This window comes from Phoenix dactylifera, unplaced genomic scaffold (assembly GCF_009389715.1).
Source record: "Phoenix dactylifera cultivar Barhee BC4 unplaced genomic scaffold, palm_55x_up_171113_PBpolish2nd_filt_p 000616F, whole genome shotgun sequence".
NCBI lineage: Eukaryota > Viridiplantae > Streptophyta > Magnoliopsida > Arecales > Arecaceae > Phoenix > Phoenix dactylifera.
The window spans coordinates 208,545-225,327 of NW_024068011.1; the positions used below are offsets into that span (position 1 = coordinate 208,545).

Below are 16,783 nucleotides of genomic sequence, written 5' to 3' on the forward strand. Positions count from 1 at the left end.
CTAGAACCGTCTTACCGCACCACATCCCAACCCTTAAAAAAAAAAAAAAACATACAGCTGCCAAAAAAAAAAAAAGAGTTATTTAGAGAGCGGATCACAGCGCGATTGTAAGGCTGTCCACGCGTACGCGTGATTCGACAGGACACAAATTGGACGGTACAGAGTGGAGCCCTCTGGTTCCCGCGCCTTCCGGTCCCTTCGCGTCCAAAGCCAAGGCAATAATAGACCCCTCTGTTTCCCAATAACGACAGCTCCAACTCGTCCCGCTTCCATCCCTCCCTTTTCCCGGCTTCCCCCTCCAATCATCTCCCCCACCGCCACCCCCTTCCATGAAACAAAAAATGCCAGCCAAAATGCCGGATTCGGAGCCTAGGATTCGTATCATCTCATCTCATTTGATCGAGAAAAGTCGATATTTTTGAGAGGGATTCAGGCTTTTTGATGCCGTCGGCGCTTCCTTATCTTTGAGAAAGAGGGAGGGGGGGAAGAGAGAAAAAGGGAGAAATGCGTCCTAGCTTCTGCCAGAGCTGCCTCGCCTTTTTCCTGAAGTTTCTGAATTACCTCCAGACCTTCGTCGGCGTCTCGCTCATTCTCTATTCGGTGTGGATGCTGAAGCACTGGCACCGACACGGTCACGGCGGCAGCGGCTTTAGTTTCGATTTTGACAAGCTTCCAGTTCCTTGGTATCCTTCCTCCCACTCCCATTTTTGGCAAAATTTCATGCTTCATTGGAACCAGCGGAACTTAAATCTTGGTTCCAAATTGTTTCTTTTTTTAATGTTATATGATAGACTTTTTGTGATTGATTCTTCTGATGAAGTGGTTTGATATAACTGGTACAGGTTGGTGTGCTCGTTGATGGGCATCGGGTTCTTGGTGTGTTTAATTGCTTTCACAGGGCATGTTGCTGCCGAGGCCATTAGTGGCTGTTGCCTCTGTTTCGTATCCTACTTATGAGTCTATCTCTCTCTCCACTTATTTTGCATCAAAACATTTTAGTATCATTCACTGTGCAGAACAATTCTGTGAGCAATTTTTCATCATGTAGCCGACTAGAGATTGGTAAGTGGTGACAGATGCTACTTAGGGCTTGACTTAAAGAAAAAGTTTTGTTATATAAGCAATGTGTTCTTTGTAATACTAAATCTTGGTGATCTTGAAATGCCAGTATGTGATGTTCATAGCCTAATTCTTAGGCCCTGTTTGGGGGAGCTTTTGGAGGGCCAGAAAGCACTTTCTGGCCCTCCAAAAGTACTTTTAGATGAAAAACTGTGTTTGGTAAATTTTTCAAAAAGCTGTTTCAGCTTTTGCGGGAAGCTGAAAACAGCTTTTGGGAGGAAGCTCCAATTTGGAGCTTTTGGGAGGAAGCTGTTTCAGCTTTTTCGGAAAGCTGTATTTTTGACAAAAATGCCCATATTAAAATAACATAATTACATAGTTTGTCCCTTTATAAACCTAAAAATCTGTTGGAGCCAAGAACCCTAGCCGTCAGACTCCCTTCCGTAAGAAAAGATATTTTTCTTTTCAATTTTTGTATGCATCTCTTAAACCATATTTTAGAAGAAAAAAATTTTAATCATTTTCCATACCTTCCAAAATCAATCTATTGTTTTTTTTTTTTATCATCAACCTCGCGGCCCATGCTGAGGTCCTCCTCGAGCGTGGACCACGAAGAAGAGCCCCTGGACCGCGGAAAATTATTTTATGGGAAATTATTTTATACTAATAATTATAATATTTTATACCTTTATTTTTGTATTATACTATAAATATAATATCATATTATATTATATCATAATACATTAATATGTTATGTTAAATAATTTAATATTATGTTATATTATGAAAAATTAATTTATACTAATAATTATAATATTTTATACCTTTATTTTTGTATTATACTATAAATATAATATCATATTATATTATATCATAATACATTAATATGTTATTTTAAATAATTGAATATTATGTTATATTATGAAAAATTAATTTATAATAATAATTATAATATTTTATACCTTTATTATTGTATTATACTATAAATATTGTATTATATTACATTACAGTATAATACATTAATATGTTATTTTAAATAATTTAATATTATGTTATATTATGAGAAATTAATTTATATTAATAATTATAATATTTTATACTTTTATTATTGTATTATACTATAAATATAATATATATTACATTATATCATAATACATTAATATGTTATGTTAAATAATTTAATATTATGTTATATTACCAAATATTAATTTACTCTAATAATTATATTACTATTATGCTATATTAACATAATATTATTTTATATTACAATAATATTATACTATATCGTATATTTATGTATTAATTTATGTTATGTTTTATTATGTTCTGTTGTATAATACTATGCAATGTCCTTTATGGTAATTTTGTCATACAAAAATACTTTCTCAGTTTGTTTACCAAACACAAAACAAAGTACCACAGCACTTTACGAATGTAGTTACCAAACAGCAAACAGCTTTTTATAACAGCTCTACTTCAGACAGCTCTACTTCCAACAGCTCTACTGCCAACAGCTCCCCCAAACAGGGCCTTAGCAACTGGCCTATGTGGAGAAAAACAAAAATACTGAATTTACTATTTTGTTCCTTTTCTTGGTTTATTTGGTGTCGGCAGAATGTTCTTGCAAGTATGCTCTGACATTTTTATGCCATCTTTTCATCATCTACTTTGTTCTCTTAGTTTAGTTTAGGTACATCTTTGATCATCTATCCTCTTGTGAATCTCCAATTCATGCTATCTACATTTTTTTCACTTATATTCACGATTGTTCTGTAACAAAATTATGGTAACATGTAAGCTGTTTACTGAAGGACATGTCTGAACTAGCATATAGATTTAATTGTTCAAATACATTCTTTAATTTTGTCTAAAGTGGCTTGGTGCCGAACAAAAAAACAGAGAAGGTATTCTGAATTACTTAAATATAAAAAAGAGCAAAAAATATCAATATAAGCCTTTGAAAATCTGCTGAAGTTAAGAAAAAAACATGCAACAAAAGAAAAAAATGCAAGGCAAGTTTGACTACAGAATTTTTAAAGAGAAACTGCATACTCACAAAATTAGATCATAAATGCAGATCCTTGCAATGCCTTGACAAGCTTTTAATTATTGGTGAAGGTGATGGTGAACAAAAAAAATGAAAAGAAGTTGCACCCTAATTATTACCATACTAAAATGTTTCAGTTGCTAATATAAATAAAACCTCCTCCTTTAGTCCAAGCGCAAATATTTGAGGGCACGAGCATGATATCACTTGGCGCTATATATTTTAATCATCCTAATGAAATTCTAAGCATTAACAATCTATCATCCAAGTTCATCGCTTTTCTGATAAATTGCAGCACACCTGGTTAAAATTATCTTGCTGACCATGCTTCTGACAGTTGACGTGTATGAAAAGCTACATGTTGATCATTACACTATAAGTCTTTCCTCTCATCATTGTTTTGTATAGCAGTTATCTTCATTAGTTTGTCCTTCTGGATCATTTTAAACATTTTAACACCTTTCTTTTTATTTGTTCTACAGATCTCAATGTATGTTATTTTCTGTTTCTTTTCTTTCTTTTTTTCCGACACTCAGTTTGAGCTTTCATGGTTTACTTAACTGGGTCGATCACAGTATGCAGTTTTGACCACGATTTTAATTTTACTGGAAGCTGCTTTGGTGGGTGATCTCGTATTCAACAAACACTGGGAAGAGGTAAGTTGAAAGCAGTCAAAATTTGTATGACTTCTCTAGAGGACCATGTCTACTTGCATTGGTAAACATTTATGCTGCCTTATGTCATGCCTCGCAGGATCTTCCACATGATGCTACTGGAGAATTAAAAAGGCTTCGAGCCTTTGTTGAAGCCAATATAGGTATATGTAAGTGGGTGGCCGTAACTGTATTGGTGGTTCAGGTATCCAAATACGCTTGTCCTTATTTTAAAGTATAGAATAGTCATTATGTCTTGCTGAACTGACAATAAGCATAAATGGCTGCTCATCAAATTGACACACAATGCTCCAAAGTATTAAGCATCTATTGGTTTTTTCTTGCTTTGTTTAAGATATAATAATTATCAACGTGCTATAAACTTCAGTAAAGCTTTTAGGAGTGCAAATTGAAAGCTCAGCAGACAAATGCAGAAGGAATACAAAGCAGCATCTGATTAATGCAATAGTGCAAGCATGAAGACAATCATTCCCACATGGTTGGTAATAGTGCACATGAAGGAAATAGAAAATAGAAAAGAGGTGAAGACTATGCAAGCTACCAAAAAAAGACAAATAAATTGTTTATGCATGCCTCTAAAACAACTGTCAAACAATAAATTATAAAAAAAATTTCCTGAGTAAATCACAGTTGTAGTGTGATTAAATTGTAGATTGACTAAGCCATTTCATTTAGAGATATAAACAATGAAAATGATGCTTCTTGTAAATATTATTTGTTCTATGATCAATATTTTTGTTCATGCCTCTAAAACAACTGTCAAACAATAAATTATAAATGTATAAACTTTTCCTTAGTAAAATCACAGTTGTAGTGTGATTAAATTGTATATTGACTATTTCATTTAGAGATATAAACAATGAATATGCTGCTTCTTTTAAATATTATTTGTTCTATGATCAATATATTGTTCATTCGGGTAATAGAATATGCTTCTTTAACAGATGTCCTCGAGCACGCATTATTAGAAACATGAAACATGTTGAATTGCTAAGACTCTCAAGTTTTGCTTTAATAAGAGCACTGCAGAGAATAAGTATAGTTTATTAGAAGACTTTTGCTTTATTTTACATCTTCTATGCAGGCACTCTCACTTCTGTTAGCAGTGATTCTGCGAGGAATGGCCTCATCGAAAACTGTGGACTATGATAGTGATGAAGAATTCTTTAATGTAAGAAAGCCTCTGCTAAATCCACAAGGTGGTCCAACTTTTGCTTCAACCTCTTTTGACAATACAGTGATTTCCTCAGACACCTGGAACTCACGAATAAAGCAGAAGGTATTTTTCTTTCATTGTTTTGTTAGGATTTTTCATCTCAAAGTATATCTATGATGATCCCAAGTAAGATTTTCATATCTAGTGGACCTCAGCTGAGTACCCAAATAGGACTGATTGTTTCATTTTATTAAGTTGGAAATTTGGCAACGTTGTTCATGTAGAGATGATCATGAATGTTTTTTGCATATGCCCGGCTACAGTGTGTGATGTCATGTATATATAGGGGCGAAATGCAGTTTGCATGGTAAGCTGGACAGGCTATCTTTACAGTCATAGAGTTGCATTTGGTGCATTAAACCATACCACCATGAAATAATGTGTTCTATTTTAAGGTCCTTTTCAGAGACACTGAAGAGGGCACAGCCTCAGAATATCTAGATTTTAGGACTAGCAAATCCTCCATTTAGATGGACTTCAGCAACCCAATAATCTAGAATTGCAGGAAGAGAGCTCTCCTCTGATTTTGCCCGCTTCTAAGTTTTCAATATCCCTGCCTGATTTTTTATCCTGTTTCACATGTATGGGTAGTTGGAATCCAAACACGCACACCAAGAGTGATTTACAGACCTCTGATTCTCCCGAGTTTCCTGACTCCTTTCTCCTCTCTTAGTTAAATCAAAGGCTGCATATTATGTATCCAAACACACACCAAGGGTGATTTACAGACCTCTGATTCTACCAAGTTTCCTGACTCCTTTCTCCTCTCTTAGTTAAATGAAGGGCTGCATATTATGTATTTAACCCCATGTACAGGATATCAATACAAATAGTGCAGTTAGGCACCCAATCAACCTCATCCCACACAGTGCACTTGATCACAAATCCTCAAGGAAATTAGTATATTGCCCAAAGCAGCCTGCATTTCAATATAGCTTCATATTTCTGCTCTTCTAACTTAAAATTCATGTGCACCAGATATTGGTGTCAATCTCCCACATCATATCATTCCTTGGAGGAAAAGAGAGCAGCATTGTTGCTGGTTCAGATGGTTTAGATTTTGGTGCATCCATCAATATACTAATTGTACTAACAGTTTTCAAATGCGTACATGATTATATTAACAAAAAAAATCGTATTGTAATGGTGCATTAAGGGTTTTAGCATTCATCTCCAAAACTCCAGATTATTTAGAAGTGTACAATGCCAGTGCCCAGTACTATTCAGGCAAATGATTATTGTTGTTCATCATAATTTTGAAACCAGTCCTAGTTAAATAACTGCATCTTAGTGCATTTTTTGATTTAACTCAAAAGCATTATGTTTCAAGGGTGATATTTTCAAGCTTTAAATTTGGAGACATAGTCTTGTTTGAATGGGGCAGTTTTGAGTCCATTTATGAGCCTCACACATTTCTTTCTTGATCTGCAAGATTTCCCATCATTGCTGACTGAACTGTATAGTGATAGTTGCAAGGAAAAGCATCCATGTGTTTGTTTTTATCGAAATACTCGACTATCATAATGGATGTTAAGTTCAGTATATTAATGCAATTAATTATAGTCCCTTTCCCAGCTTTCAACTCACTTTTGCAAATTAATGCAATTAATAAAAACAAAGTTCAGTGTTGAATCTACATTTCCAATCTCATCTGCTTTGGTGTTTCTCGTGATTAATTATGAAATAGTGCCATCGAGTTTCATACCATTTTTAGTAGGCTTTTTTGTGCAGTCTGATGATGGTTGAAACCTGAAACATGAGCATTCCACAGGTTTGTTGGAACTGGGATGATGTGCCTGTTCTCATAATTAATTCATGCCTATCGCCCTTGCACGCACTGTGCCACCCTATTCATTTGAGAGAGTGATATGCATTTGCTTTTATTTTCTGATGCTTTTTCTTTCTCCTCTTTTTTCTTTTCTTTTTCTTTTTTTTTCAAATTGCAGTATGTTCTTGGCCAAAGCCAGCTTTCAGACAATGCCATGGATCCAAAGACATCGGGTGATCTCCACATCTAGTGGTAGCTATGAGGACCAAAGTCTATTCATTGTATTCTTCTGTAAGTAGGTAGAAACTGTGTGATGGTTTGCTAGTATTCTTCTGTATAGTTGTGGAGACTGGCTTGTATAAATCTGTTGCTGCTTCTATTATCCTTTTCTGGAACATACGGTTGGAATCATTTGAACTTTCTAAGAATGATTCAGTAATTCAGAACTATGTGATTAGTTTGTTTTGATTGTTGGATTCCTTCTTTTTTTTTTTTCCTGCCTTGGTTGTGGTAGTAATAGATGCATTTCTATGAGACCAGCATCTAAATGCATGGGACCATTAAAATTCCAATAATGGGACCATTAGTAAAGATTCCTTGCCTCTGCCATTGAACCAAAGAATCAAATGAAACCCATGAACAATCAATACCCCATGCCTTTGGGCATAAAACTTAGGCATAGCTTGGGCCCTGGCCATGGAACGATCAATTAATTATCTCAAAGGGGTGCATGAGGGACACAGAAAGCAGGGCCCTCAAATAATTTTTGATTTATAGGTTTCTAGGGCATGTATATAATACAATGTTTAATATGAGGATACAAGTGTGAGACCCAATAGTCCCACATCGGAAAAACTCGTTTCAGAACCTGGGCATATAAAGCGGGTGTCTCCAAATCCTGCAGACGCGTTTTGGATGGAAAATAAAACCGGAGAGGGGTCTGAACGGTGCGTGCGGCGCGCGTGCAGGCCCTGGAACCGAACAATAGCTGGTATGGAAGCTCGCGGCCCCCCTCATGTGGCCCCCACGTAGGCACTGGGTGCCGCACGTGCCCCGCAGAGGCGGGGGCGTGACATTTGGTATCAGAGCTGAGGACAGCTCTTGTCCGATGGTGGGAAGGATATGAGGCCCAATAGTCCCACATCGGAAAGACTCGTTTCAGAGCCTGGACATATGAGACGGGTGTCTTCAAATCCTGCAGACGCATTTTGGGTGGAAAACAAAACCAATGAGGGGTCTAAGCGGTGCGTGTGGGGCGCGTGCGGACCCCAGAACCGGACAATATCTGGCAGGAGAGCTCCATGTTCTCTCCTCATGCGGCCCCCACGTGGGCACTGGGTGCCGCACGTCGCGGGGGCGTGACAACAACAAAGCCATGTTAATCAAGTTCTTGCATTATATGAGCAAAAAAAAAAGATAAAATAATGATCAAACTCTACATGGCACCTGATGGGTGAACAAAAAAAACCTTGAAATCGCACATTAATGCTGGATTAACATTGAATTTAATTAACTAGTGATAGTGATAAAAATTGAATGGCTTAAAACGATGGGAATCCGGTAAGGGAGTGAGAGATTCCACAGAAGATCCAGATTATCAGTACTAGATGGGCAGTTCATCTGCTTAGATAAGATTCCATCTCATAAGGTTGTATACAGTATATATAATTATTATAATAACAATAACAAAACAATGACAATGATAAAACTCTAGAGCATCTCACTCTTGACAATTGCAAAAACCAAGTAGGTGACAGAAGAAACAAAATCAGCAAATCAAGAAGCAAGCAATACCGACACCCCAATTGTGTATCAAATATAGGGGAACACAATTGGTGCATCTTACTTATAGTTTTATATAGTTGGTGCACTTTCAAGAATAAAACTCAATTGACTGGATGAAAGAAAAGACTGATCCCTTTTACGTTAGTACCCTTACCGACAGGCCAAATCACATATAGCTCATGCGATGGCCATTTGAGATTGCCAGGCGAATGCTGTAAAACACAAGCAAGAAACACACACACCTTTATCCAACACCAAACCGAACTAATAAACTAAGAAGACTACTCTGGTGCTAACCCCACAAAAAATTATTTATCTCAGGGACTGACCCACACCAGAGTCAATTCAATAAGTCAGTAAACCAACTTCTACTCAAATGGATATAAAATGCACCATCCCTTGTACAAACTATAGCTATATTTCAGAGGATGTCAAAGTGTTTCAGGTTCTTTCTTTCTGCAGCCTGTGAGTTTAATAAAGACAACCTCATAATCTCATTAACAAATGTTATCAGATCTAATAGGATAAATAAAACAGTAGGGAAAAAACTGCAGTTTAATGTTTCACACCTCAATAGACAATCTGGACTGTTGCAGTCCTCCAAGAACGAAACCACATGGGCCTTTGTTTTACCGTGGCCAGGAGGAGATTTCTCAGAGCCTGTCATTAGGACCACCCCTACCGCCCACAGCTCAGAGCTTCGGGTTTAAATCCTTCTAAGACACTGATAAGATCACGGGTGATAAAGTTGGACATATCCTTCGACAAGAAGGCATTATTGACCACACCAAGCTTTAGAGAACATAATGATGACTTCTACTGTACTTGTCAAAGCATAAATATCATTAGCATTAGATTGTAGAAATAGATTGTAGACGACTTAGTAAATAGTGTAATAAACACAAGATTAGCATTGTAGAAACAAGAAATGGATGGAGGGGAAAGCATTACCATTTGCCAACGGCTGTATGAACAATCATCAAACATTAGAGAATAATAAAACATTATCACTTGTGGGAATATAGATATTTAAACAATGTAATGGCCATCATTTCTACAGTGAAAACAAGGACAGTAATTAACAGAGGCCATAAGGAAAGAAAAACGTTAAAAGAGAAGCAATGAAACTAGCTAGGCACCTCATTACAAATATGTACCAGTAAAGTCTGGCAAAGCCTCTCTGACCAAATCCTCCAAAATCTCCCTACCAATCTCTGTACTAATTCCATCTATTTCTGACTTCATTGATTCAGCCCATCCTCTTCCTTCTACCTCCCTCCTCAAAACTCCGTCCACCACAAGAATGCTGTTGTCCTCGCCTGTCACCAGCTTCCTCTCACCTGAAAACCAATTCCTAATGAGACCCCATACTTCGACGCCATATGGAGTATCAGGTGAAGTATCCTTCTGGGGATGATGGTAAGGACCCTTCCATGGGTATGCATTCAGTAAGGTGGCCTGACCAATTTCTAACAATGCTGCATTCACCCAGTCGAACAAGAGCCTCTGATTTGATCTCCTCTCCCTGGACTTAGCCTCTTCCTCTTTCTGATCCAAGAACTTGTCGAGCAATATAGGATTTAAGGGGCTGTCCACCGAATACCATCTAGAAAAAACCATGTCAGGCTTTTCACTATCTAGGCCAGCAGATGACAATAACTTCTGGACAAACATAACTAGTTCTTGTCCTTCAACATCTGCCTTGGACAAAGCCCTATACAGTTTTGAGGGATTTGGTGATGATGTTTCCTGGTGGACGTCATCCCATGATAATGAACGGGTGACCGACTCAATTGCTGGAGACCTAGACACTGCTTTTGAAGGAAGATGATACAGGAAAACATTAGCATTCGGAAAGAAAAGATTTGCAGAGCAAGATAAGACTGAAACTTACGTTGTTGTCCAGCATTGGCACTATCAGATGTCTGGAGCACATCATCATTGGCATCATCTTCAAAAGGAGCATCTAGAACTGAAGTGGGGCTGGGCTGATCAGGCTTAGTATCTGAATTTTTGGAGAACCGGAACTTGTCCTGGTTCTCACTCAAATTACCAAAAGTCCTTGGTTCGTCATGAGAAATAGTAGCCTGTCAGGAACGAAAATGTTTTTTGTAAGCAACAAGTTGGAGGGAAAAATCAGTGCAATGTGAGATCAAGTTTAGCATGCATTGATTATCTATAGAGCAGCATATTTTTAAATGCAATAGTCAAAGTGAAAGAAAAAGGAGAGGCGGAGAAAAGAAGAAGATATTCCTTTCATTTTATTTACGATTATTAACAAGAAGAAATCAAAACACAACAGTTCAAAGACCCCACAATAAGGAACAAAAAATCATGCAGCATAGCTACAAGGAAAAGACTAGCATCAACCACCTTAAAAATAAAATTACTATTTTGCATAGCAATATATAATTCATTAGAAGTAAGAATGCACATTATCCACCTTAACGAAGATAAAGTAGAAAAGATATAAACTACACATAACGAACCTTAAAAGAGAAAGAGCCTTGTTTGGATCCATTGCTGGCCGGCGTTGCTGAGGCAGAACAGGCAGATTTTTCATCTAAATTTACCGGTGGACATTCCATGAGTGATCTATTATGAACTGATTTTGATAAATCATCATTTTTATCAATGATTGTCTCAGCATCACCAGTCTGGAATATATCATCAGAGCCCACCGAGGGGGAAGGAACAGGTTTCTCTCTGCTTGCTTTCTTACTCTTAGAGAAGAAAAAACTTGAAAATTTTGCCCTGAAAGACGATTTCCCATTCTTAGGCTTTGCAACCATAGGTTTATGAATCTCAGAGTCAGAAGCTTTGACACTCAACCGGATGCTTTCATAAACTGAAGATGAGACTGGGACAGATTTTGACCTTGATAAAGTCTGGGGGGAGCACTGCCCATCTGCAACTTTTGTCCTACCAATGGATAAGCAGGCTGCCTGTGCCCTCAATTCATCTTCTCCTCCACATGACCTGCTATTCGTAACTGTAAGCCCTCCATCACCACCTTCTTCTTTCTTCACCCCAGGAATGGCAAGGATCTCACCCAAAGTGCTCAAGCTCCCAGACATTTGTATTTGTTCTTGACCTGTTTCATTAGATGCCACCAAAGCCAACCTCTCTGAAAGCCGTTTCTTTGCTTCCCTAATCACCGAAGACTCAGGTGAACAGGATGCCCCCCTAAAAGATGAGGCCGAGTAAGGACTGCTAAATCTGTTAATGTAATCCCATGAATATCGTGAAGTTGGAGTCAGAGTCTCGGAGTCACTAATGCTACCACACTCATCTTCCATGTACTCATTTTCTGATTTATAGAATGAGCTCTCGTCTCCAACATATCCATTTGAGGGAACTGAAGATAAGAAAGATTCATCCCTCCGGTGGCAACTCAGACTCTCTTGCATCTGCCAAGTGATCTCCTTGGCTACTTCTCTTGGACCTATGGCTTCATTATCCCCAAAACTTTCATAAACATCATTCTTTTGGAGCAGTTCAGTAGAAGTGATAAGGGGGTTTGCCTTCATCTTCTTGTCACGGGGCTTTCCAGGGCTAGGCTTCAAGACCACTATCCTTGTCGGCTGAGATAAGCTTTCGGTCTTTGAATTGGTGAAGCTATTGCTCGAATAAGGCTTGACTGTCTCCCATCTACCTTTGTGAACTGTTGGATATTGCTGTCTGTTCAGCAGTTTTTCACCTTTTGTCTCGACTGTTTTTGATGGCTTTAATATAGTAATGCATTTTGTCTGTGGTGCTGGAGGAACCATATACAGCTCTCTTATTTTCTTTGAGAAGAGGGAATTCGGTTCTTCAAGAAATTTGATGAATAAATCTTTGTTTGAACTCAGAACCTCAAGGGCATCTCGAAACTCCTTGGACAGAAGAAGTTCTTCATCTATAGCTAGATGTTTAGCTTCCATGAATTTCTGATGAACAAGAGCAAATCGTTTCTCATTTTGGTCTTTGTTACATCTTCCATTCTGTTGATGTTGATCCTTGATGCGGCTGGTTCTTGATGGTTGTTGCCAGACTTCGTATACATCCTTATATTCCGTCTTTCCATGGGCACTCTCACGTGGCATTGGCTTGTTAAAATAGTCATCTTCCAGCCGCCGGCAACCCCGAAATGATTTTGTTGAGGTAGTATTTGAATAGCCATCTTGTGAGTTCCCTTTGTTTGCAACCAATACATGTTTCTGAACTGGCAGATCATCATCAAGACCCATTAATCTAGCAACGACACTAGGTGGCTTCCGCTTCATCTCTGTTTCTTTCGACATCTCCTGTGCCATTAGCATTTTCACAGGTGTTCCACCTGGTCTCTTGCTTGAAGAACTCTTGCTCAAATTGCTAGCTATCTGCAATGCGGTCTAGATCAGAATAGAGAAAGAGCTTCACTAGATAGGGATTACGTTTCATCCAAAGTCACACTGTCAAGATTGCTTACTTGTTTGTCATCTACATAAACTCCAGTTGAATCCATGGCTTTCTTAACATCAGATTGGTTTCTGTGAACTGGAGAACCTGCTCAATGATTTATCCATATAAATAACAGCAGGAATAATTTTAAGAATCAATCATCAAGTTGGATTGGTGTTTAGAACCCAGAGAAAGTAAATTTCATGTATAACAAAATAAAAAATGTGATCAACAAATACATAAGGCAAATATAATCTTTTCATGCAAACAATTTTTTGCAAAGAAACTGTATTTGGTCCAGAAAGAATATACTGATTTATCACCGTACCTATGGAGATACATAATATCCTAATTCATGAAAAAATGGCAAATCAGATTTTAACTTGAAAAAAAATATATATTTACATAACAAAACTGTAAAATAGAAACAGCTTCTGAAAAGTCCATAAATCAGAAAGCAAAAGAAAAAAGCACTGGACTGACCATCTACAGGCAGCAATTTTGTGTGTAACCTGAGTAGTTTGAGTATCAAGGGAAAAACAAGGAGCAATCATGGATGACAACAATTAAAAAACGTTCCAATAAAGATATTTAAATAACTTTCAGAAGACCACAGATTCAAACACAACACTTTACAGGAAAATAATGAGAAATTAACAGCATCAGGAAGATGAGTCTGAAGATACCATCTCTATGAGCTTTATCAGTTAGCAGCTTAGCCCCAGCCATGCCAGCATTCAAGTCGAACATGTTAATCATCCTTCCCATACAACCCGGGAAGGGCTTCTGACGATCCTGCACCTTCTGCTTCTGAAACCCGCTCATCCGAACACCTGTAAGATTGACAAGGAGAAAGAAGATAAACCCATTAGAAAATAGTTCTTCACCATCATTCTAATCTCAGGACTCAGTAATTTCAAATCACCTACCAGGGCTGTCAACCGGAACATTTCAGATGTATGAGATAAACAGCCCCCCCTCGAGCCTCAAGCTACAAGAGTACAAATAAACTAACATTAGGAACTACAGAATTACGCAGGATGACTGGATGAGAATGCAAAGTTGGCATATTTATAGCCAGAAATTCCGCCTTTAAAACGTAAGAGAGATAATATTACTGCAGCAAAGGAGGACTTCTTTGGATTAATTTTACTAAACAGAGCATTACAAGACCTATAATTGACACCCTAATCCCATTCCCTGTGCAATCTATACTTCAATAAAGATGCTACTTTTAGTTTATCTTTTTACCAAAATTGGCACAGAAACAATTAATTGTTGATAAAATTTTCGTAATAAGAACCCATAAAAAAAGGTTCTTTATAAAAGTCTCATCCTCAAAAAAGACAAGCAATGACACATGAAACCCTAGATTCGATTGGGGGGGTGGGGGAGGACGAGAGAAAGCGAATGAGAAAGGAGGAAAAAAGGAATAACCAAGGATTCAAAAAGACGGAGATACGGAAAGAAAGAAAACTGACATAGCGAATTTATAAAGACCAGTATTTTTTGAAAAAATAAACCATGATCCAAGAGAATGACGTACTCTCTGAGGGAATCTAGCTGTAAAAAGCGTACATTTTTGTCAGAAAGATAAGGAAATAAGAGAGAATAAAGAAAAAGGCACAAAATTTTATACAAAATCACTCCCAACCCCCAATTCGAATCCAAATTTCAAAGATCTGCACAATAAAACACCAGATTCCTCCCCAAAGCCAACAATATATCACCCCTACGGCCCTACCCCGGAGTACGAAGAACTGAAGCAGAAAAGGACTACAGCAAGCCATAAACCACCCCAATTGAACAAAGCTGCATTCCTCCAGAGAAAGCGATTGGGCGAGCTTCGGGAACCGAGATCAGGAATCTAAACCATCACAAAGTAGATCACCCAATAAGCTCCCATCGGTTCCCCCTCCCCCCCCCCCCCCCCCAACCTACCTTAATCCCCCAAAATGGCTCCGCCGCCAGAGGACCGCGTGATCTCTGACCCATGCTCCGGCATCCGTACAGCTTGTCGCCGGTGGCTCCGCCCCCGCGCTCTCCGGCACGATCGAGAGAGAGAGAGAGAGGTGGGCTTAGTACGTGGCGGACATGAAAGGAAGTTTCATCCGTTCTGGTAAATATACTGGATTTAAATGGTGGAGCGGTTGGAGACTAATAAATCCACGGCATTTCTAAGCAAGTGCACGCACCCTTGTATCTTAAGGGGGAGTGCACTTGTTCCCAGGCACACTGAAGAGGAGCGTGATAGGCATGAGGATACACAGTCAAGAATAATGACCAGTGCCGAAGTCACAGCTACGTGGGAGCGATCTTCTGTGCCAGGCGAGTGCTGCGCTTAATAATTGAGTGGATCCAGAATTTAGGCGATGAATTGCGGTTGCTGCAATCACATTCGTAGTCTCTTAAAAAAGTGTGTCTTCTATCGGGCTGTCCATATCTTTTATGAGATAAATAGCATGATGGATTGGATAGCATCTTTTGTGGCTTAAGATTTTATTTGAGATAACCACGTTTCGGTTCCATCTTCTGTATATTTTTTCTTCTTTCTGATTTTATGAGCTACACCCACATCCGAATCGCCCATATAATAATAATAATAATAATAATAATAATAATAATAATAATAATAATAATAATAATAATAATAATAATAATAATGTTATCTAGAAATTGGACACATACGCAAATTAATATGGAAATGCTCTGAACTCGAGTCTTTTCATTGGTATTGTGGGTCCCAGTGGAGATGGGCCCGGATGTGTCCGTGACCGCGTGCAGTTTGGGTGGTTTTTTTTTGCCGTAATAAATAAGTGCGGCTCCTTTTAGTTGAGTGATCTGGCTGTCTCTTTCTCAAAACAGTGTGCTGGGTCTCACCCGTCCTTTCTCACCTTGTCGCATTTTATTTGGATACTTCGCCCCTCAAAAAAATCTTAGTAGGAGGAGATAAAATGACAAGAGTAATGTTTGAATTGGAAAAGAAAAAATTTTATATTCTCGAATCATACCAATCACCTCATACCAATCTTATGGATCGGGTTATGACTTTCTACAGCCAAGAGAGGAAGACATACATTGCCATATGATCTATGCGGTGTATAATATAATTTATTTTTTTATATATTCATATTTTGGGTAAAAAAATAGAATGATATACTATTTTTTGCTTTTATGGTATATAATTTTTTTTAAAAAAAAATTTTAACATGAATATCTTTCTAAATATCGAATTTTGTATGAATACTCTTCTAAAATTAATATTTGCATGTATACCCTACTAAAACACGTGTTTTGCTATTCTACCATTTTTAATTCTTATTTTTGCATGTATACCCACACCATCTAACGCTGTTAAAAGATTAACGATTTCAAATTAAAATGATTAAAATATCTTTAATTGGTAAATGTGCAAAAATAAATATTTATAAGGCGATCGCGATGAAGGACAAAAAAAAATAATTTCAAAATTTTATTTTATTTTTAATTAAAATAATATGGCTCTTATTAACGGTGTTAAAAAATCATTATATTAGAAGAATTTGTGCAAATATAGTGTTTTATAAGAGTACAAAAATAAATATAAATTTTAAGAGGGTATTCACATAAATTTAAATTTTTAGAAAAGTATCCATGCAAAAAAAATCCAAAAAAATATTATATTTATTGTTGCACGGAAGAATAATTAATTTTTTTTTTAAATATCAACCATTAGACAGCATTTGATCGTCAAAGTACTCCAATTGTATTCGATCTCAAAAAATTAATAATAGACCACCAAAATAGACCCTCAAAATACATGGCATCATGGG

At 37.4% G+C, this 16,783-nt stretch overlaps 2 protein-coding genes across 6 annotated transcripts; one reads left to right on the plus strand and one right to left on the minus strand.

Annotated features, from left to right (window-relative positions):
• The first annotated feature begins 244 nt into the window (after positions 1-244).
• Positions 245-7,232, plus strand: LOC113462169 (tetraspanin-18-like). The gene is made up of 6 exons (XM_039119793.1): positions 245-683; positions 843-942; positions 3,682-3,762; positions 3,860-3,964; positions 4,865-5,059; positions 6,943-7,232. The coding sequence occupies exons 1-6, from the start codon at positions 505-507 to the stop codon at positions 7,012-7,014; spliced, it is 732 nt and encodes a 243-aa protein (XP_038975721.1). The 5' UTR covers positions 245-504; the 3' UTR covers positions 7,015-7,232.
• Positions 7,233-9,518: 2,286 nt separating this feature from the next.
• Positions 9,519-15,247, minus strand: LOC103723702. Of its 5 annotated transcripts, none has more exons than XM_039119790.1 (7): positions 14,913-15,247; positions 13,901-13,962; positions 13,658-13,804; positions 13,000-13,076; positions 11,039-12,922; positions 10,444-10,636; positions 9,519-10,360 (listed from the first exon to the last, which is right to left on the minus strand). In XM_039119790.1, the coding sequence occupies exons 3-7, from the start codon at positions 13,794-13,796 to the stop codon at positions 9,693-9,695; spliced, it is 2,961 nt and encodes a 986-aa protein (XP_038975718.1). In that variant the 5' UTR covers positions 13,797-13,804; positions 13,901-13,962; positions 14,913-15,247; the 3' UTR covers positions 9,519-9,692. The 5 variants fall into 5 exon arrangements, with proteins under 5 accessions (XP_038975718.1, XP_038975720.1, XP_038975719.1 ...); XM_039119792.1 differs by having other exon boundaries at positions 11,039-12,910; positions 14,913-15,246; XM_039119791.1 differs by lacking the exon at positions 14,913-15,247 and adding an exon at positions 14,716-14,892.
• Between the last annotated feature and the right edge of the window lie 1,536 nt (positions 15,248-16,783).

Bases quoted from the DNA above. Each gene is read 5' to 3' on its own strand.
- LOC103723702 (XM_039119790.1), bottom strand. From the start codon at position 13,796: ATGAGCGGGTTTCAGAAGCAGAAGGTGCAGGATCGTCAGAAGCCCTTC. The intron at 13,077-13,657 runs GTATCTTCAGAC...ATCATTGAGCAG, and splicing joins TGATAAAGCTCATAGAGATG to GTTCTCCAGTTCACAGAAAC. The intron at 10,361-10,443 runs GTAAGTTTCAGT...CTTCAAAAGCAG, and splicing joins TGCCAATGCTGGACAACAAC to TGTCTAGGTCTCCAGCAATT.
- LOC113462169 (XM_039119793.1), top strand. From the start codon at position 505: ATGCGTCCTAGCTTCTGCCAGAGCTGCCTCGCCTTTTTCCTGAAGTTT. The intron at 943-3,681 runs GTATCCTACTTA...GGTCGATCACAG, and splicing joins GTGGCTGTTGCCTCTGTTTC to TATGCAGTTTTGACCACGAT. The intron at 3,965-4,864 runs GTATCCAAATAC...TCTTCTATGCAG, and splicing joins TAACTGTATTGGTGGTTCAG to GCACTCTCACTTCTGTTAGC.